This window comes from Hemitrygon akajei, chromosome 3 (assembly GCF_048418815.1).
Source record: "Hemitrygon akajei chromosome 3, sHemAka1.3, whole genome shotgun sequence".
Taxonomy (NCBI): Eukaryota; Metazoa; Chordata; class Chondrichthyes; order Myliobatiformes; family Dasyatidae; genus Hemitrygon; species Hemitrygon akajei.
The window spans coordinates 88,071,459-88,092,960 of record NC_133126.1 but is presented as its reverse complement, the minus strand read 5'-3'; the positions used below and the strand labels follow the sequence as shown (position 1 = coordinate 88,092,960).

The window sequence follows — 21,502 nt, the reverse complement described above, 5'->3', positions numbered from 1 at the left end:
TGTAAATATTTGGATAGACAGACCCTGATGAGGGATAGTCAATGCGTCTTGGGTCATGTCCAAATAATCGTAGAGTTTCTTTAGGAGATTACCAGGAAAGCTAATGAAGGAAATGCAGTGGACATTGTCTACAAGTTTCCCTGCTATTCGAAGGTAGAGAGTTCCTATGAAATGGTTCGTAAACCAGAATGTCGTAAAGTGAAGAAACAATGACCATTTATTTATATGGGAAAAATTTGTGAGCATTCGCAGACTCAAAAAATAACCTACCAGATCATGCCAAATAACACATAAAACCTAAAATAACAGTAACGTATAGTAAAAGCAGGAATGATCTGATAAATACACAGCCTATATAAATTAGGAATACTTTTCTGCAATTATTGCAGCACTGTCCACTGCAGCGAAAATCTCACGCAAGTGCTCTCGGCAGCACTCCCGACAGACACACAAGGCGCAAGCGCTCCCGGCAGAAACACTCTTTCCAGTAACCTTTAAGCTATGAAGCTACCAAATAGCACATAAAAATACACAGCCTATATTACGTAGAAATAATGTATGTACAGTGTAGTTTCACTTACTGGAGTCGGGAAGACAGTGAGCACACTGATGATGGTGTGTTAGGCTGAGTTGTCGGAGGTTGGGGTGATGAGAGGTAGAGGAGACTGGGGTATCATCTCATTGTCATCTGTTTCCATCAGGGCTGGCAGGTCACCTTCTTCTATGTCTGCCTGATTCAATGTCGAAGGTCGAGGTTCATCGTCTGCTGTGGCTGATGTGGAAGGCTTGAAAAACAACAGGATGCTTGACTGCTTAGCCTCGCGCATTTTTCTATCATATAGTTCTCTGTAAGCACTCAAACCATCCTGCAAATCTGCCCTAAACCTACATACCCTTTCAAAATTAAAGTCATATTTTTCTGCAATCATTGCAGCGTTGTCAATCGCAGTGAAAATCTCACACAATTTCCTCACGTTCAGTTCCTGGACGACTTCGCTTCCAGGCCATTCGCTACTGTGTTTGATTTCAATTGTTATCCTTTCCTCTTCATCAGCTCTTCATCTGTCAGTTCTTGGTCATGGGATGCCAAAACCTCTTCAACATCATCTTCATCAACTTCCACAAGCCCTTAGCCAAACTCACTATGTCCTTACTTTGTTCACCACATTCGAAATGCTTAATTATGTCTAGTTTTATGCTAAATGTAACACCCTTACGCACTCTTTTGGGCTTTTCCGATACCTTAGAACTCATCTTGCTAACAGATGCACAAAATAAATCGACATAAAGCACAGATGCTCACAGGCACGTGTTTAAGCAATGCCGGCTAGAATGCATTTGGGGGGAGGAGCTCGGCTGATCGGCGCACGCGCTGCCTTTTTTCATAACAGTGAAAACACCTGTTAGCGAAAACAGGTAGCTAATGTAGATCTTTCGGAACAGCGAGGTGTCGTAAAGCGAACGTTTGAAAAACGTGAGTCATCTGTACATGGACTTTTGCTAGGCCTTTGACAAGTTCCCACATGCAGGCTAGTCCAGAATGTTCATCACTTGGCATTAATGATAAGGTAGCAAATTGGATTCAACATTGACTTATTAGGAGAAGCCAGAAAGTGGCAGTAGACAGTTGCCATTCTGACTGGAGGCCTGTGACAAGTAGTTCCGCAGGGTTTGGTGCTGGTTCCATTGTTGTTTGTCATCTATATTAATGTTTTGGATGATGATGTAATAAACTGGATCAGCAAATCGATACCAAAATTAGGGGCTTAGTGTATAGCGAGAAGCCTATCAAAACTTGCAGTGGTTTGTGGACCAGATGGAAAAATGGCTGGAATTAAATGCAGACAAGTGTGAGGTGTTGGCAGTTTGGGAGGACAGGCCATGGTAGGCTTACACAGTGTAAGTCAGAGCACTGAGCAGTGCAGTAGAACAAAGGAATCTGGGAATGCAGATCCATAATTTCTTGAAAGTAGAGTCACAGAGAGATGGGGTTGTGGAGAGAGCTCTTGGCATATTGGCCATCATAAATCAGAGTGATGACTACAGGAATTGGGATATTATGTTGAAGTTGGTGAAGCCAAATTTGGAGTACTGTACTTTGTGCAGTTCTGGTCACCTACCTACAGGAAATATATCAAAAAGATTGAAAGAGGATGAGAAAGTTTATAAGGATGTTTGCAGGATTTGAGAACCCGAGTTATAGGGGTAGTTTGAGTAAGTTGGGACTTTATTCACAGAAGCGTAGGAAAATGAGGGGAAATTTAATAAGAGTTATACAAAATTAAGGGAAGTATAGTTAAGGTTAATGCAAACAGGTTTTCCAGTGAGGTTGGGTGAGATGCCAACTCAAAGTCATGGGTTAAGGGTGAAAGGTGAAATGTTTAAGGGGACCGTCTTCACCCAGAGGGCAGTGCAAGTGTGGAACGAGCTGCCACAGGATGTGATGGATATAGGTTTGTTTGCAGCATTTAAGAGAAGTTGGGTTAAGTGTAAGAATGGGAGTGGTATAGTGAGCTATGGTCCAGGACCAGGGACAATCACAATTCAGCACAGACTAGATGGATCAAAGGGCCTGTGTCTCTGTTGTAACGCTCTATGACTCTAGTTTGCTTTCAGAATTTTAAGTACATTTTTAAGACAACTACAATGAAGAAAAAAGTCTCTCACTTAGTTTAACACACAGTTTATTGAACATTAACTTCATTAGATTGTGCAGTTTGTCTTTTGTACCAGTACTATTTTTTCTACATTGTGCTTTCCAGCTTGTAGTTAATTAATTCTTATTTAAATTTGAATTTTTGATCAAAATTTGCCAGAATATTTCATCAACTTGGCTGATTGAACAGTTCTCATATAACCAGGAAAATGGAATACAAAAATCTTCAGGCTACACAAGTCAAATGAACGTCTTCTGTATCTTCAGTACTGATAATTACAGGATAATATGTTTCAGTAATGTTTGTTGAGGGATAAGTGTGGAAAATAACTCTTTAGCTCATCTTTGAAATGGTCCCCATGGGGCCTGTTAGACCTGCTGGAGTCAATAGCCACAGCCTCGATTTAGTCTCATCCAAAAGACGGCTGCTTCAGCAGTGTAGCATTGCACCAGAGAGTGAATTAAGTGCAAGTAAGGCCCCAGCTTAAAAATGAGGCAGAGGCAAGAGATTTATCAATTCAGCCTCAGATGACACTTGTACAGCTAATGAAATTATGTCTTTATAGTCTACTATTTTGGAACAAGCCAATGGAACACCCTGCAAAAGGTTTCACTGCTACCATAATGGTCTTTCTATAGGAGCAGTGTTTGGGTTAAGGTTAGAGATAATGGGTGCTTTGGAGTGTGAGCTGGGTTCTTTGTTCGGTGGGAGATGAAGACACTGGAGAGAACCAGTCATAGGACTCTACCCGGTGGGGGGCCATGATTCAATGGAGCCGAGTGCCGAGATCGACTGATGTTTTGGTGAATGTGCATTTTGGAAGAATTGAGCTCCAACTTGTGCACATTTGACTGTTTAATTATAATGGGCCCTTTTTTTTCTTTACTAAACTTGAGTTAAGATTCATAAATGTAATTCCTTTAATCGTATGCAGTGTGCTGTTTGTTACCTCTTGGCACCCAGTTGTAACAGTGTAACAAATTACCCAGCACCCACACAAACCGGGGTTTGGAGTGGGAGAGCTGTCTGAATCTCACGAGTTTAGTGGGACCGGAGTGTGTATTCCCTGGACTTGCATAGCCAAGGAAGGCAGCGGGGTTGCACCAATGACTGTTGTAGTCAGTGCTAACTTTGGGGGGAAAAACCCACTGGTCAAAGATTTTCACAACTAATGTCTGATGGTAGTGAAGGCTCTCTTGAGTCAAGCCTCAAGTTGTCATCACAAATTTTCACAGTGACGATAACAAATCAGCAATAATAATGCAAAACTTTTAGTAAATATATTAAATATTTTAAGAGGCATTAAATAAGGATTGAATCATGCACATTGTGATTTTTCAAGCAATACATTAATATAAAGTAGCAAAACATTTTGTGTATTTGCAATTATTTGAGTGCTTGTCATCCACTGGTTCTGTTGGGTGGGGGGGGGGGGGGTGCAGTGAGCTTGCCAAACAGTCACTATGGCTTAGTACACCATTTAAAACTAAGTTGCCCTGTAGTATCCAAATGTAACCTTTTAAGAGTACTTTACTCTGAATAGTTTGTAAATAAGGCAACCCCATGTTATTGCCCTTTGGGTTATGGAAATCCACTCTTACAGAATTCACAACCCAAATAATTTGAGATTTCAAATAAAATTTACTCTTGTATAATTTATGTGGGGGGGGGGGAGGCAAATAAATCAATTTTTTTCAATTTGTGTTCTTAATGCATGCTCAGATAACATGGTTTTGCATTTTTGAAATGAAGGCCCCTCTCTAATGCAGGGGTTACCTGTACTTGACATTCTGCCAGTTCACTGATTTTGGAGGTTGTGTTGTGCCTGAGAGGTCAGCAAAATAGCACAGCTTGTGGAGGAGCAAGCCGTCATTGACAGCAACTTCGGGATTTCAGTGTGCAACTATGCTTCTGCTTACCATGAGCAGCTGGCATTTTCAGAGTAATGATAACAAATGCCATCACTGAACCAAAATCTGAACTGAAGCATAAGCTGGCCTTTCAGTAGAGATCAAGGAAAAATCAAAAAACCCAAAACAGTACAAAAGAACATTGCAACGTTTTACTTTTCAAGAAGGAAGTGGGGAAATTGAGCTCTCAAAGAGATTTCTGGGACTTCAGTGACCAACTTCCAAACTTGAATTTTTCTTTATTCTGGCATTAGTAATAAAGAAATATTTAATACAGAATAGGTCAGAATTATGACACAAGAGGATCAAATTGTGCGGATATAAATTACTTCATTGGTTAGATAGATGGCCATGGGTGCTACTTAGATTTGCTCTCATTTCCAATATACTGTCAGTTCCATTGGTAGGTAAAGCTGAGTATCTATATACCACTGACACCAGTAGTTTCTTTCACGATCTCTGCAATGAAACTGTGTGCTCTAGATATGTTCTCAAGTGAAATAATGGCTGTTTATGTGATTATTCACAGGAAATCACCACTGTATGACAACTGTTTCCTCCATGCTCCAGATGGCCAACCTCTGTGCACCTGCGACAGGAAGAAGGCTCAATGGTATCTAGACAAGGGCATCGGGGGTATGTGGAACAGAGAACGATGTGTCTTGCATGAGAGAGTGAATTATGCTGTCACTATTTAGATTAACAAGGCACGGAGGAAGCATAAAAAATGGTAATGGACACTCATATGAAATCACTTAGTCAATAGCTGGCTTGCGTCATTCTGAATCCATCGTAAAACTGATTGACGGGTTCCATCTACAGTTTTTTCCCCTGATACTTTTGTAGATTACATCTTTTTGATTACTGTAAAATCTAATTCACACCTCACCTCATTCAATCAGGTTTTAATTGGTATCTCTGCATTCCAAAGAGAAACATATATCATTACAATATATTTCTACATACATGCTATTACTCTCTTCCCTCCTTGGCCTTCACTTTCATTTTTTCTCCCTTAATGTCTGTACTTCCTTGAGTGCCCACTCCCCTATTTAAACATTCTGTTTATTTCCTCTTTTCTGCCCGTTCCATTCCACCCCTTAGCTCCTGCAGAGCTCACCCTTTCCTTGGTTGTCCCTTCCTTTCTCGAAACCCCATGTTTCCTTTCACCTCATGTTCCCTCCATTTCTTTCCCGTTATTCCCTTGTCTCCCTTTTCCCTTTCTTCCCTGATTGCTTACTATGGCTTCATTGCAGTATTAACATTATTATTTTTAGGAATGTTTGCTTATATATGCCCATTAATTTAGTTGAGACTTCTTTGTCATGATGGTTTTTAATAACTGAAATCTAGTCGGTATGTGCTAATCGTAAGAAAGCCCGTCCTCTCGAATCTGAGCAGCTGCCTGTTGTTCATTCAGAGCTTATCAGCAAGGAGCCATTTATTGTGAAGCTGAAGTTTGAACCATCAGGAAGACCTGAGTCTCAACAAGACTATTATCTGATAACCAAGCAGAACCTGTGTGTCGTGTGTGGTAAAAAGGAGTCTTACATCAGGTAATATCTTGTGAGAGGATAAGTGTTGTTGTTTGAACTACTAGACATGAGATGTTAGTTCAAATCCCACCAAGGAGTTTTCAAAATGAATGCAATTAATTAATTACATCTGGAGCGTAAAACTAATATCAGTAATGTTGGCCATAAAGCCATCCAGTTGGAAGAAGCAGTTCTGCTTTGCCCTTTAGGAAAGAAGCAGTAATCTATTTGTCTCTTACTGTTACCAAATTGATTTATACATCGGTTGAATTAAATTGAAGTAATAAACATACATTAAGAGAAAAGACCCCCCCCCCCCCACCCATCAAAAGATTAAATTCAGGCATCAAGGCAGAATTAGCCCATCTGATGCTATGCAATCATAGCGATGCAGTTGTCTCACAGCTCCAGTAACTAGGTGTGATCCTAAACTTCTGATGAGCTCGATGTGGAGTTTAATTCTGCCTGTCACCACACAGGTTTCCCTTGTATGCTGCTGTTTCCTCCTGGATCCAGAAAGCATGCTGGTGGATTGAGTGAGTGTTGTAGATCACCCCCTGTGTAGGCAAGTGACAAAAGAGTCCAAGGAGAATGGACAGCAGGGAATAAAACATGTGGAATTCCTCTGTTAGGAGTTGGCTTGGAGCAGATGGGAAAAACGGCTCCTCTTTTGACGTAATCCTCATTGTCACCTTGGAACACGTATGAATTGGAAGAGTTATCCCATATACTGGTCTAAGTAATAGCCAGTGTGGGAGACCCCACAACCATCCTTGCCTTTGCCAACCCATTTTAAGGGCAAAAATCACCAGCATTAGCAGCCCTATACCTGGAACTTCGAAGTTCACAACAGAAGTAGCTCAATAACACAGCACTGCTGTATCTGGTTTGACTGATACGTCTGTCACATTGACCGTATGGCAGATGGTGAAAAAAATCAATAGATGGGAGAAAACTACTTGATCTCAGCCTTACTAATGTACCCATCGCAGATGTACCTTCTGTGATTATGTTGTTTACAGTGAATACTGAGTGCATCCTAACATGTTCAATTGGCACCAACACTATGCTAAACAGGATAGATTCAGTACAGTTCTGGCTGTTGAAAACTACACATCCATGAATTCTGATGGTTGATCAGCATGAGTAGAATTTAATTCTGTTCTGTTACCTTGTGTCTCAGTGTATCTCTCAAATTCATATTCAGGTGGAGAAAGAGGTTTAATTGAACAATGAGGTGTGTGTCTTCAGACTCCTGTACCTTCTCCCCAATGGCAGCATCGAGAGGACGTGGCCCAGATGGTGGGATCTCTAATGGTGGATGCAGCTTTTTTGAGAAATCACCTCATGTAGGTGTCCTTAATGTTGGACAGAGCTGTACCTGGATTGTAACAGGATGAGTCCACTACACTCTGCAGCCTCTTGTATTCCATAGAACCATAGAACACTACAGCACAGTACAGGCCCTTCAGCCCTCCATGTTGTGCCGACCCATATAATCCTTAAAAAAAGTACTAAACCCACACTACCCCATAATCCTCTATTTTTCTTTCATCCATGTGCCTGTCCAAGAGGCTCTTAAATACCCCTAATGTTTTAGCCTCCACCACCATCCCTGGCAAGTCATTCCAGGCACTCACAACCCTCTGTGTAAAAAAAACTTACCCCTGATGTCGCCCCTAAACTTCCCTCCCTTAGTTTTGTACCTATGCCCTCTGGTATTTGCTGTTGGTGCCCTGGGAAACAGGTACTGACTATCCACCCTATCTATGCCTCTCATAATCTTGTAGACCTCTATCAAATCCCCTCTCATTCTTCTACGCTCCAAAGAGAAAAGTCCCAGCTCTGCTAACCTAGCTTCATATGACTTGTTCTCCAAACCAGGCAACATCCTGGTAAATCTCCTCTGCACCCTGTGCATTCTTTCCCTCTATTACGTATTTCAGTTAATTTAGTGATCAAACCTGCTCCAATAAAGATTTGAGAAGAGCAGGACCAAGTATACACAAATAGAGGTGCCAGTCAGATTAAGGTCCATCACAGATCTATAGCATGCAGTGAAACCATTTTTCTATGAAACAGAGCCAAGCATTCCCCCAGTGCGGCTCAGGTTTGAACTCTGAAGTCTCGTCACAGTCAGCTATTTATTGGACAAGCCAACAGAAACAAGCAAGAAGCTGGAGAAACGTACTCATATCCTGTAGGAACTCAGCAGCTCAGACAGCATCTATAGAGAGTGCAGATGAAGTGCCTTGGAAATGGTACTGTCCATTTTACTCTACAGATGCTGGCTGACCTTCAGCAGCTTGATTTTTGGTTCATCTTGTGTCTGCAAACACTTTTCAGCATCTACACAACTGGTAGGAAGCGCTGTAGAACGTTCTCCGATGATGTCAGTTCATAGAGCACCAGCAACGCTGCTGAAGCTCAGCGTGGACCAGCAGAGTCTCATTAGCTCCATATCCACCACCGGAAATATCTGACAGCTTGCGCATTCGGTCTCTTCATCAGTAGTTATCTAACCTTCTTCCAAGATGAGATCCAAGCATGGCCTGTGACTAACCCAGGAGAGAAACTGCCTGGGGCACTCTGAATGCAACTGGTTCTTCCATTATGTGGCTGACAAGGGAAGTTAAAGTTATTGTAGGAGCAAAAGAGAAGGCATACAGCAAAGCAAAAATTAGTGGGAAGGTAGAGGGTTGGGAAGTTGTTAAAAACCTATAGAGAGCAACTAAAAAAGTCATTAAAGGGAAAAGATGAAATTCGTATTCAGGTGGAGAAGGAGTAAATAATATCAAAGTGGATAGTAAAATTTTTTTCAAGTATGTTAAAAGAGGAATGAGGGGATATAGGACTGCTAGAAAATGAGGCAGGAGAAATGGTAACGGGACAAGGAGTGGTTGCTGAACTAAATGAGTATTTAGCAACAGTCTTCACCGGAAGACACGAGCAGTATGCCTGATGTTGCAGTGTGTGAAGGAAGAGAAGTGGGTGCTGTTAGTATTCCAAGAGAGAAGGTGCTCAAAAAGCTGAAAGACCTAAAGGTACATAATTCACCCGGACCAGATGAACTGCACCCTAGGGTTCTGAAAGAGGTAACGTTAGAGATTGTGGTGGCATTAGAAATAATCTTTCAACAATCATTGGACTCTGGCATGGTGCCAGAGGACTGGAAAATTACAAACATTACTCCACTCTTTAAGAAAGGAGGAAGGCAGCAGAAAGGAAATTATAGACCAGTTAGCTTGACCTCAGTGGTTGGGAAGATGTTGGAGTCGATTGTTAAGCATGAGGTGATGGAGTAACATGGTGACACAGGACAAGATAGTACAAAGTCAGTATGGTTTCCTTCAGGGAAAATCCTGCCTGATGAACCTTTTGGAATTCTTTGAGGAGATTACAAGTAGGATAGATAAAGGGGATGCAGTGCATGTTGTATATTTGGACTGTCAGAAGGCCTTTGACAAGGTGCCACACATGAGGCTGCTTACCAAGTTAAGAGCCCATGGTATTACAGGAAAGTTACTAACGTGGATAGAGCATTGGCTGATTGATAAGAAGCAGCAAGTGTGGATAAAAGGATCTTTTTCTGGTTGGCTGCCAGTGGCTAGTGGTGTTCCACAGGGATCGGTGTTGGGACCACTTTTTATACTGTATATAAATGATTTAGATGAAGGAATAGATGGCTTTGTTGCCAAGTTTGCAGATGATACAAAGATTAGTGGAGGGGCAGGTAGTGTTGAGGAAGCAGATAGGATGCAGAAGGACTTAAGACAGATTCGGAGAATGGGCAAGAAAGTGGCAAATGAAATACAATGTTGGAAAATGCGTGGTTATGCACTTTGGTGGTAGAAATAAATATATGGACTATTTTTTAAAAGGGGAGAAAATCCAGGAATCTGAGATGCAAAGGGAATTGGGAGATCTTGTGCTGAACACCCTGAAGGTTAACTTGCAGGTTGAGTTGGTGGGGAGGAAGACAAATGCCATGTTAGCATTCATTTTAAGAGGTCTAGAATACAAGAGCAAGGATGTGGTTCTGAGGTTTTATAAGGCACTGGTGAGGCCTCACCTTGAGTATTGTGAATAGTTTTGGGCCCTTCATCTTAGAAAAGATGTGCTGGCATTGTAGAGGATCCAGAGGAGGTTCACAAGGATGATTCCAGGAATGAAAGGGTTATCATACGAGCAACGTTTGATGGCTCTGGGTCTGTACTTGCTGGAATTCAGGAGGATGAGGGGGGATCTCATTGAAACCTTTCGAATGTTGAAAGGCCTAGAGAGAGTAGGTGTGGAAAGGATGTTTCCCATGGTGGGAGAGTCTAGGACAAGAGGGCACAGCCTCAGGATAGGGGGCGCCCTTTCAAAACAGAGATGTGGAGAAATTTCTTCAGTCAGAGCATGGTGAATTTATGGTATTTGTTGCCACATGCAGCTATGGAGACCAGGTCGTTGGGTGTATTTAAGGTAAACATAGAAAACCTACAGCACAGTACAGGCCCTTCAGCACACAAAGTTGTGCCGAACATGTCCCTATCTTAGAAATTACTAAGCTTATCCATAGCCCTCTATTTTTTTAAGCTCTATGTACCTATCCAAAAGTCTTAAAAGACCCTATCGTATCCACCTCCACCACTGTTGCCGTCAGCCCATTCCACACACTCACCACTCTCTGAGTAAAAAAAACTTACCCCTGACATCTCCTCTGTACCTACTCCCCAGCACCTTAAACCTGTGTCCTCTTGTAGCAACCATTTCAATGCCTCTGACTATCCACACGATCAATGTCTCTCATCATCTTATACACCTCTACCAGGTCACCTCTCATCCTCCGTCGCTCCAAGGAGAAAAGGCCGAGTTCACTCAACCTATTCTCATAAGGCATGCTCCCCAGCCGAGGCAACATCCTGGTAAATCTCCTCTGCACCCTTTCTATGGCTTCTACATCCTTCCTGTAGTGAGGCGACCAGAATTGAGCACAGTACTCCAAGTGGGGTCTGACCAGGGTCCTATATAGCTGCAACATTACATCTCGGCTCCTAAATTCAATTCCACGATTGATGAAGGCCAATACACCGTAAGCCTTCTTAACTGTAGAGTAAACCTGCGCAGCTGCTTTGAGCATCCTATGGACTCGGATCGCAAGATCCCTCTGATCCTCCACACTGCCAGGAGTCTTACCATTAATACTATATTCTGCCATCATATTTAACCTACCAAAATGAACCACCTTGCACTTATCTGGGTTGAACTCCATCTGCCACTTCTCAACCCAGTTTTGCATCCTATCAGTGTCCCGCTGTAACCTCTGACGGCCCTCCACACTGTCCACAACACCCCCAACCTTCCTGTCATACACCTCCAACCTTTGTAGAGATTGATAGGTTGTTGATTGGACATGGCATCAAAGGTAACGGGATGAAGGCCGGGAACTGGGATTGAGGAGAAGAAAAAAAAGTATCAGCCATGATTGAATGGAACGCAGACTCAATGGGCCAGATGGCCTAATTCTGCTCCTATGTCTTATGGCCTTATTATTGCTGGTTAGTTTCTTGTAACGTGCCCTTCTGATGCACAGGCAAACAGCTATTTCCTTGAGCTGTTAAGAACTGGGAAAAGCAGGTGCCTTTGTCAATAAAGCTACAAATGAATAAATAAATACATTAACTTTGTGAGTCATATATTAGTCAGCAACCCTGTAGCAGTTGGATATAAATGAGAGTGATGCAGGGGGTTAAATATGATTCAGATTGTTTGTGAATTTTCCTTTCATTCAGATGCTTAATTCTACTTCAAAAAACATGCATTTGGTGACACCTGAATTCAAAGTAGATGCAAATAAGATCCTGGCAATTCAACCAGCTTAAATTCTATCTTCACCTAATGTACACTGGCCATATTTTCCTTTTGAATGCAGCAGAGATTTCATGAAAATTTAGTGTTTTTATTACTCACCTGGCACAGAGCAGGAACTGTTCCATTTGTATCTGTTTTATTTGAAATAGTATTTTTCAGACTAATCAGATTCTAAAAAGGAATATTGCTTACATTCTGCTCACTGTTTCGAGAAATGCTAATGCACTCTTGGGACAGTGGGAGGCTGGGATCAGTTTGGAAACATCAAGTGTCTGAAACACTTGAGGTACTGGAGAATAAGGGCTTTGAATAATTTGAGAGAGTAGACCTTTCATAGGGTTGGGTTTTCTGGGTTAAAGGACTATTACAGGATTATGGGGTTGGAATCTGGAACTTGAATGAATGATTGGGTTTATTGTATTTTGAACTGGCGGACTGAAAGATCAAAAGTAAGTGTTAAACAACCTTATAGAGGTACCAATTCAGCACCATGATCATAAAATCTAGCTGTCCCTTGATTACATAGCAATAGGCTCTTTTAGAATAATTTAACCTAGTTTATCCCACACTGCACTATAAAAGGGTGTTAAAAATCTGTAGTTGATCAGAGAAAGCCTGCACGAATATATGAAGACTGGGAATAATATTAAAGTGCTTAAATTAGCAGTATGTGATTAAGACTCACTCCATAGATTCTCATGGGGACAGGAACAATTCATTGCCGAAAGCCACATATTCAGATTTGCTGATGACCCAAATATAGGCAACATTGTAAGCAATGTTAACTAAAGCATCAGATTTAAAGATATTGAATTATTGTACTAGGCATAAAAACAAATTGATTTTAATATCAGATAATCGATTGTGGATTTTTAAAAAATGTCAGAATAGCTTGAAAACAAAAAAAATCATGCTTGATAGAGCTATTTAGAAAAGCATATAATTCAGATAATGGTAGAATTATTTCAAGCATGTATAAGCGGTTGTCAAATCTTAAAACATTTGACTTCATACATTAAAACAAAATGGGAGAAGGAAGGAGGGATAATTATATCTGAGGAAGAATGGACAACAATATGGAGGTGTCAATGGAAGTGTACCAGTTCACAGAAATGGACGGAGTTTGGATAGAAAAACTTGGTAAGATATTTTATTACACCCTCTCAGAAATCCCAATATGATTGTAACCTCCCTGTTTGCTGGAGAAATTGTGGAAATCAAAATGCAAATCATTATCATATTTTTTTGGGACTGCCCTGTTATCAAAAACTATTGGAGGGGGATACACAATGCCCTTCAAGACATCTTTAAACGTGAAATACCCTTAGAGAATAAGACCATATATTTTGGATATATACCTCAAGAATGGTTGAAAAGAGATAAATATTTAATGAACATACTGTTGGTGGCTGATAAAAAGACTCTTACTAGGAAATGGTTATCACAGGAGAGCCCAACTTTAAATGCATGGATGGAAATTACAATGGACATTTACAAAATGGAGAAGATAACAGCATCTGTTAATCATAAGCTGGAACAATTTGATTCATATTGGGAAAAATGTTTTAACTACATAATGCCTCATAGGCCTGATTTTATTCTCACAAATCAATGAATATGTTGTAAAAAAAATCACTTCCTAATTGTACATAGTTCTTTCCTTTTGCTTGTTTTTTCTTTCCACTCTTTTCTATAAGTGTATACCTCAGATAAATACTTTGTGGAGATTTGTGATATATATGATTATATGATATATATGTATAATGTCTGAAATACATCTTGTGGAAATGTTTGTTTGATGATGAACTTCAATAATAAAAAAATAAATTACAAAAAAAGAAACATTGGCAATCTAAAGAGACTTGGGGTTCAGGCAAACGAATCATTACAATGTCGTGAACAAATACAGAAAAAAGAAGAGCCATGTAATGCAGATGATCTTATCTGAAGGACTAAATAACATCCTAGCACATAAGTAAGATTGCTTCTGTTGAACCTAAACATTTGGTAAATACTTCTATAAGCATAAAGTAAACATTTGGAAAATACCTTGTGCAAAAAGCAATTGATGTTAAGTCTGGCGAATCTCTGAAATGCGTGAATTTTGGCAACCAAAGTCTGAAAGTATTTGGATTTTTTTTAAAATTTTAAATTTTAATTTAGATTTCAGTTGTATGGTGATGGGCCACATTTATCTTTGACTGGTGGAAAAAAATTAAAAGATTAAATGGCCAATTCTTGCTTCAATCTATGGTTGAGCACAGGTTTGACAGACAGACAGACATACTTTATTGATCCCGAGGGAAATTGGGTTTCGTTACAGCCGCACCAACCAAGTATAGTGAAGAAATATAGCAATATAAAACCATAAATAATAAGTTAATCATGCCCAGTGGAAATAAGTCCAGGACCAGCCTATTGGCTCACGGTGTTTGACACTCCCAGGGAGGAGTTGTAAAGTTTGATGGCCACAGGTAGGAATGACTTCCTATGATGCTCACTGTTACATCTTGGTGGAATGAGTCTCTGGCTGAATGTACTCCTGTGCCTAACCAGTACATTATGGAGTGGATGGGAGTCATTGTCCAAGATGGCATGCAACTTGGACAGCATCCTCTTTTCAGACACCACCGTCAGAGAGTCCAGTTCCACCCCCACAACATCACTGGCCTTACGAATGAGGAGGATGTTGGCAAAAGGAATTGACATATGGAGGCAATGTGAGTCATTAAGTAGAACTCAGCAGCTCAAGCAGAAATGAACAGTTGATATTTCAGGTCAAGACCCTTCATCTGGGCTGAATGATAGGAGGAGAGATGGCCAGTGTAAAGACCCAGGTTGAAAGGGTGCAGCCATAGCTAGCAAGTGATAGACAGGTTCAGGTGAGGAAGGGTGATAGGCAGCTGGAAGAGGGGCGAGTGGAATTAGTGACAGGCTGAGAAGTAAAGGTAACAAAGGGCTGCAAAATGATTAAATTTGATAGAGAGGAAGGTAAAGCATAGAACCAAGTAAGGGAAGTGGAATAGATGGATAGGAGTAAGTGAGGAGGGGAGGGAAACTGGTTGATGGAGAGTTGGTGTAGGGTGGCTGTGTGGAGGAGGAACTGACTCAACGAGGAAGATAGGGAATGGAACCTGAAACTGAAGAATTCAATGGTCATACTTTACAATTGCAGATTACTCAGATGGAATATGAGGTGCTCGTATTTAGCCTCACCCTGGCAGTGGAGGAGGCCAAGGAAAAATAGGTCATTGTGGGAATTGGGATGAGAACTGAGAGCTGCTGATGGGCGTGGCATTGAGAGCACAATGCTTGGTATAGTAATTGCCTAGCCTGCAATTGGATCAAAAAGATAAGCAGAATGAATTATGTGCATGAAAGTAATCTTGGTTATTTACAGCAATTATTTCAGCAATAGTTAATTGGGGAGTTGGTCATCTGCTGCAGCTTGTGGTGTCACTTCTATTTGTAGTTAAGATTCAAATTAAAGGAATGGTTTGTCTTCCCTTAGGAAGAATATTGTGCCCCATGAATACCGCAAGCACTTTCCGATTCAGATGAAAGACCACAATTCTCATGATGTCCTCCTCCTGTGCACTGCCTGCCATGCTGCCTCAAACTGTTATGACAACATCCTAAAGCAGCAGCTGGCCAAGGAGTTCAATGCACCAGTTGGTTCTGAGGAGAGCGTTCGGTTACTGGAGGACCCAGTCCGTAGGCAGGTGCGATCCGGAGCCCGGGCCTTACTCAATGCCGAAAGCCTTCCCAAAACACGGAGAGAAGAACTTCAAGATATCCTAAAGGCTTTCTTTAATGTGGAGGTATTATCTGAAGAGTTGCTTGAAGAAGGAGCGGCACTGGAAACCAGGTGTGGAAATTCTTGATTGTGATGCAGTTATGCCTTTTAATAGTATAACAATGTTTCACATGATCAGCAATAAACAAAGCAGCCTCATCAAGCATTAGGATTGGTGTTTCTTTGGTTTCAGCAATTGTTTTAAAGACTGAATTAAAGGAGAGAGTCATGAGAGCTTTATGTAGAAAATTTGGAAGTTTTGGGCCCAATCACAGAAAGAAACTGCAATGTGGGGAAATAGAAATTGGGGATTTTCAAAGGTCATAACTGAAGGTGAGCTAAATTCCCAGAAACTTTGAAGAAGTTGTGGACACGGGGCAGAGGGTAGCCATTACGGACTTTAAATGCAAGGGTGAAAATTTTAAAACTGAAGTAAATCATAGCAAACTAAGGTAGTGATGAGCCAGCTGAAAATTCTCCAATCGCATGCATCCTTTCACATATCCTTACCTAGTAGAGCACAGAACCGTAATTAAGATTCCATCTAATTTATGGGTACTGAATTGAATTGCCTTTGAGGATTCAATACTGGACCAAGGAGCCAAAGCATTTATGCTTAAACTGGCAAGCTGTTCCTAAGCGGATGTCTGTACATTGCAGTCCTAAACTTGCATATCTTCATTTTTCTGTAACATCCGTGGAATCCACATGACAAAAGTTGGTTGTATACATCTCCTTTTACATTGAAGGAGCAAATCTTAAATAAAAAAAATAAAGAAAATACATTTAGCATGCATCTTTAGCAACCTCTGGACTTCCCAAACTGCTGATAATGTATTTTAATTTATTGAAATTACATACAAATTAACACCCAAGGCTTGATATTATTAAGTCCAGCAGATATGTACACTGCATGTCTCTTCCCCATTCTCTCTAACCATGTCAACATAGATTTCTCTCTTTCTTCCTTCCCCTCTGCTATTCATATCCAGTATGTACATTTTTGAGTCTTGGTTAAAAGATACTGAGGATGGAAACACTCTACAGGTCTCCTAATTCTTGGTGTTTCTCTGCCCTTCCTACAGGATATTCAATGAGAGTCACATCCCCCATGGTCTAAAAGTGACACAGTCTTGCGCTGTTGGTGGGCTCCGAGCCTTGATGTCTTTGGAGAAACGCTGGCGACAGCACTTCCTGGATTACATGCAGCCCCAGCATCTTCCACCTTTGTGGTCTGTGGATCATAATCACAATAAGCTCCTCCGCAAGTATGGAGAGGACTTGAAGCTTGAGCTAACATGAAATAATTTGGATATAACGATCTCAATTTTGTGTTTTTCTTTGCAATACTTCTCAAAATTATGAACAGTGATTGCATGAGAATACATGTATCAGTCAGCTCATCAAGTTCTGGGAAGGAATATGTGCTTTTTAACATACGAAGGATAAAGACTGGAACAGTTTAACACAACTTGAGGCACTATGAAGTAACACATTTCATAAGTTTATTATGAAGATAATACATCATACAAATCCAGTTAACCTATATTAGGATTTGTAACAAAAACTAAAGAACATTTTTAAACAAAATATTTGTATGACAAGACCAGAGAAGTCTTCTGTATGAATTTACAACACCTGGACTATGACAGGAGAAATTGCCGTTAACATGCTAGGACAATTCTTTGTACATGCTGCTGGCAAAAAGCTAGGCAAAACTTACCTTGATGTTGATGGGTATCTGGGATTCGATAGCGTCACATTTTCACAGCCAGTTTGCTACTTGAGTTTTTTGGTTGTTATCATCAGTGTCAAAATGTATGGATAAAAGTACTTTGCTTAAATGCCAGAAACTGAAAATTTCAGCATTATAATATCATTTACAGTTTGCGTAGCTGTTACTTCTGCAGAAAACGGTATCTTCATGAAAGATATCTTGTCAGTTGCCCACCTGCCTTAGCCAGTACACCTTGTGTTAATGACTAGGGTTAAAGTATGTACATTCTTCCTCCTCCTCCTCTGTTGCAAGTTCAAGCATGCCGAAAAGCATCAGCTTGAAACCACAATAAATAAATGCAACAGGTTTTCAGTACCAAAAAAGTATTATTCCTGGATGTTTTTGTAAACTGTCAGCCAGCAGCAAATTCACCATCTGAACAGATGGTTGTATGAAGCACTCACTCAGACTAGCTTTTTCCATAATCTTTTTCCCTCCTTGTTTCAGGTAATATTACCAGTCAATAACAATTATGTGTGCCTTTTTAGTACCTGTAACATTATATAATATTTTGAGGTGCCCACTAACATTGAGGTTGAGCCACATGAGGTATTGGGATTAGTGATCAAGGTCAAAGGAGGGTTTTAAGGGACATCCTGAAGAAGGAAAAAAAGAGATTTAGGAATGAAGTTACAGACCTCCATGATTACAAATCTGAGATTATGAGTGAAGTAAATGGAAACTGGGAATCCACAAGGACTGGAGGCGGTTACAGAGTTAGGGAGGGTCCAGACCCTGAAGAAGCTTGAGAAAACCCACTACTTTCTACACCTGCTATGGGCTGTTGAATAAACTACATAATGCCAGCAAATATTCTGCTATTTTAGCTCTGATTGTGAAGGTTTGACATTAAATACCATTGCAAATGCTAACAGGATTTAATCTGACACTGCAGTCAAGAGCTGAGGAAATATTAGACTGTCAGGAGAATTGCCTTTGAATGGGGTGCTTAATGAAACTCCATCTGTCAGTCAAAAAAACATGGCAAAAAAAGAAGAACACTTACTACCAGTGTTCTGGCTAAAAGTTATTTTGCAGTGCTACTAATGTGAAAATACAAATCTTGTATACAAATTAGTTGTGTGCAGTCTAATCTGGAGTATGTAATTGATTGTAAAAAGACTCTGCAAAATCTGTTTTTGTGTAGTGAAGAAGTGGACAGCATTTTATTATCTGTTCCAATGGTGGTATCTGTTATGGCAGCTTATTTCCCTATGGAAACATCATGACTACCACTCTGATAATCACTCTGCAAAATTTCTTAGAGTAGCCTTTGTTATGCAATGTGTTTCCTGTGATGGAATTGACTTGTACGTATATATAATGTATGTGTGCAGGTATTTTCCCATGGGAAACCAACCCTGTCAAGTAATCCTACTAACAGGTGTAGTTCTCCACAAAGCCTGGCACATTTTTGGAATACAGCCAAGGCTGAAATCTTTTTTTTAAACTGACACAAAATCTATAGTTTTGGAAGCTTTATGAAGTTCTGATTCAATCACTGTTATCTAACTACAAAATAGACAAGTCTTTTAATGTGTACCTTATGGGGCAGTTGCTCATTTTGTTCATTTTCAGAAGATCAGAATGCCAGTTCTTTCATTGCAGATATACATTGTGTTTTCATTGTCAATTCAATGGCTGTACATGAAAATATTTTCACAGTGACAAACCTGGCACTGTTCTTTACAGTTCCACAGGTTTCATAACCCTAACTCTGCATTTTTGAATAAACACCTATTTTGTTTGAAATAAAATTTAAATTGAATCTCTCATACTGTTGCCATCTCAAAACTTAGTATAATGCTAAAAGGTGGTGTGGTGTGATTGTTTAGTGGTAAAAATCATTGATGGAGGGATGAATGTCTTACTTAATCTAGAACTGTGTCCATACATAGGATCATAGAAATTTATGACAGAAAGCAGCTCCCTATTAATCACTATAACCATAAATTTATGCCTGACCTCTGCTGAGGGGAGGAAACTCCTTCATATTCAGCAATTTGTTTTCATAACTAAGTCAATTCCGACAAGGTAACAGATGATTTAAAGTTTTATGTATAGGTTAGAACTGTACACAGTTCTGCAACTATGGTCCAACTACTGTTGGAGCAAAGTAGAGACAGGGGTCCTTAATGTCTTATTAACCACATATATCTGTCCTGTTACCTTCAAGGCTCTGTGCACATGTAATACAAGTTCAAATGGTTCAATTTAATATCAGAGAATGTATTCAGTATACGATCTGAAATTCTTGCTCTTCACAAAACAAGAACCCCAAAGAATGAATGATAGTAACTTCAGAATCTCAAAACATCCCCTCACATGCACAAGCAGCAGCAGAAGTAACAACCTTTTTCCCTCCCTCTCCCCACTTGCACCCCCCCCCCCCCCACCATGCAAACAGTAGCAAAAGCCCTCAGAGAGACTTTGATCTAGAGTCTATCAAAAGCTACAGTCCATAACCCATCACTTTGGTATCTCAGGCTCTCCCTTTCCATCAAGGGAGTGAGAGGTCATTCTCCAGCAACATCAAGACCAGGAGACCAGCAGCTCACTGTTCCAATGCTACAATCTTCTGCCTCACCTCTCCAAGTCCCCGACTTGGGAACTGACAGGTTCTCACTCCAACAAAGGGATCACTCAAGTGCAGGAACTTACCTCCAACAACAGCGCACACCACCTGGTGTCCTGATGATTGTCTCCCATGACGCTTCAGTTAGCGAAATAAGCGAGGAACCAGATTGTCTGCAGGATTGCTTCCCGAAGGCGCACATCTTCCAGTCTGCTCCAGGAGATATCTAAAGCAGTGGTCTGAAAACCCACTGCTTGCAGAGAACCATAGTTTGAACTGTAGATTACAGGCTCTGACAGAACCCCAACCACCTCGAAAAGAAAGGAAAGACATGAGAGAAGAAGAAGAAGCCATTTTGTGGACGAACTGGAACAAGTCGCCTGGGTCTACAAAAACCGTTGCCGCCACCTTGCCATCTTTCCTACCTCTTGATCTGCTATGCTTCTCCGAGTTTTATACCATTTGCTCTGCCTTTTATTGGCTTGTTTGCCTTTTCCCAAATCCATATTATGTCACATTTCTACAGACTGAATTCCAGTTGTCAGTTGGATACCTGCTCAATTTATTGTTGGGTTGATTACCAATACCTTCCTCACCATCAATCATATGGGCAATTTTGGAATTGTGTGCAGAGATCTTAATTGCGACTGCTTCATTTAAGACCAGTTCATTGTGTATCATGAAAAGCAATGAGTTTGCACTAAGACTTGGTCAGTACCAGCAGCCTCAGACATCAAAATATATTCTGACCGTTTTTGCTCTTGACTTCCTGCCCACAAGCTGTCTTGGATCCAGTTGCCACTTTTCCTTATGCTCTCTGGGCTGTCAGTAATCTGAATAATCTGCCATTGGGGATCTCGTTTAATACCTTGCCAAAAAAAAATCTATATATACCACATCAATTTTTCTCTACCCTCTTTGTTAGTTTTTTCAAGGAATCCAAATGATTTATATTACTCCCTCAATATAATTTTCAATAATTCACTGGTACTGACAGTCAGTCTGACTAGCTTCCATTTCCTGAATTGATCCCTTTGTAGACAAAATGTCATGTTAGCAGTCTTCAGTACCTCCAGTACCATGCCTCTGGACAATGATTTTCCCAACAATTCCTTTATACTTTATTTAATTTAGAATATAGCAGCAATCTTAAAAAAATCACTCGCTTCAAGAAGATGACTTAAACTCCTTCGCGGTCATTGGTATTTACATGTTGGGCACATTCAATATTTGCAGCCCTTTATTTGGGGTTTAGCTTTAGGGAAAGAAAGTGAAAGATACCTGTGGAAGACTTTTTTGTGCTCATCTTGTACTGCTAACATAAAAGGCAAAGAGAAAGCATATAATGGAGCAAAAATTAGTAGGAAGTTAGAGGATTGGGAAGCTTGTTCACATC

General features: G+C 40.4%; 1 protein-coding gene across 6 annotated transcripts in view; it reads left to right on the top strand.

Moving 5' to 3' along the window:
* Positions 1 to 19,278, top strand: part of exd2 (exonuclease 3'-5' domain containing 2) — a 423,296-nt gene extending 404,018 nt beyond the window's left edge. For 5 of the 6 annotated variants that reach the window (XM_073040297.1, XM_073040294.1, XM_073040295.1 and 2 more), the window contains exons 6-9: positions 5,097 to 5,203; positions 5,988 to 6,123; positions 15,470 to 15,826; positions 16,840 to 19,278. In XM_073040297.1, coding sequence (XP_072896398.1) covers positions 5,097 to 5,203; positions 5,988 to 6,123; positions 15,470 to 15,826; positions 16,840 to 17,056 — 817 coding nt within the window. In that variant the 3' untranslated portion in view covers positions 17,057 to 19,278. The remainder of the gene's footprint in view (positions 1 to 5,096; positions 5,204 to 5,987; positions 6,124 to 15,469; positions 15,827 to 16,839) is intronic. The other variant, XM_073040300.1, reaches the window with a different exon arrangement.
* The last annotated feature ends 2,224 nt before the right edge of the window (positions 19,279 to 21,502 follow it).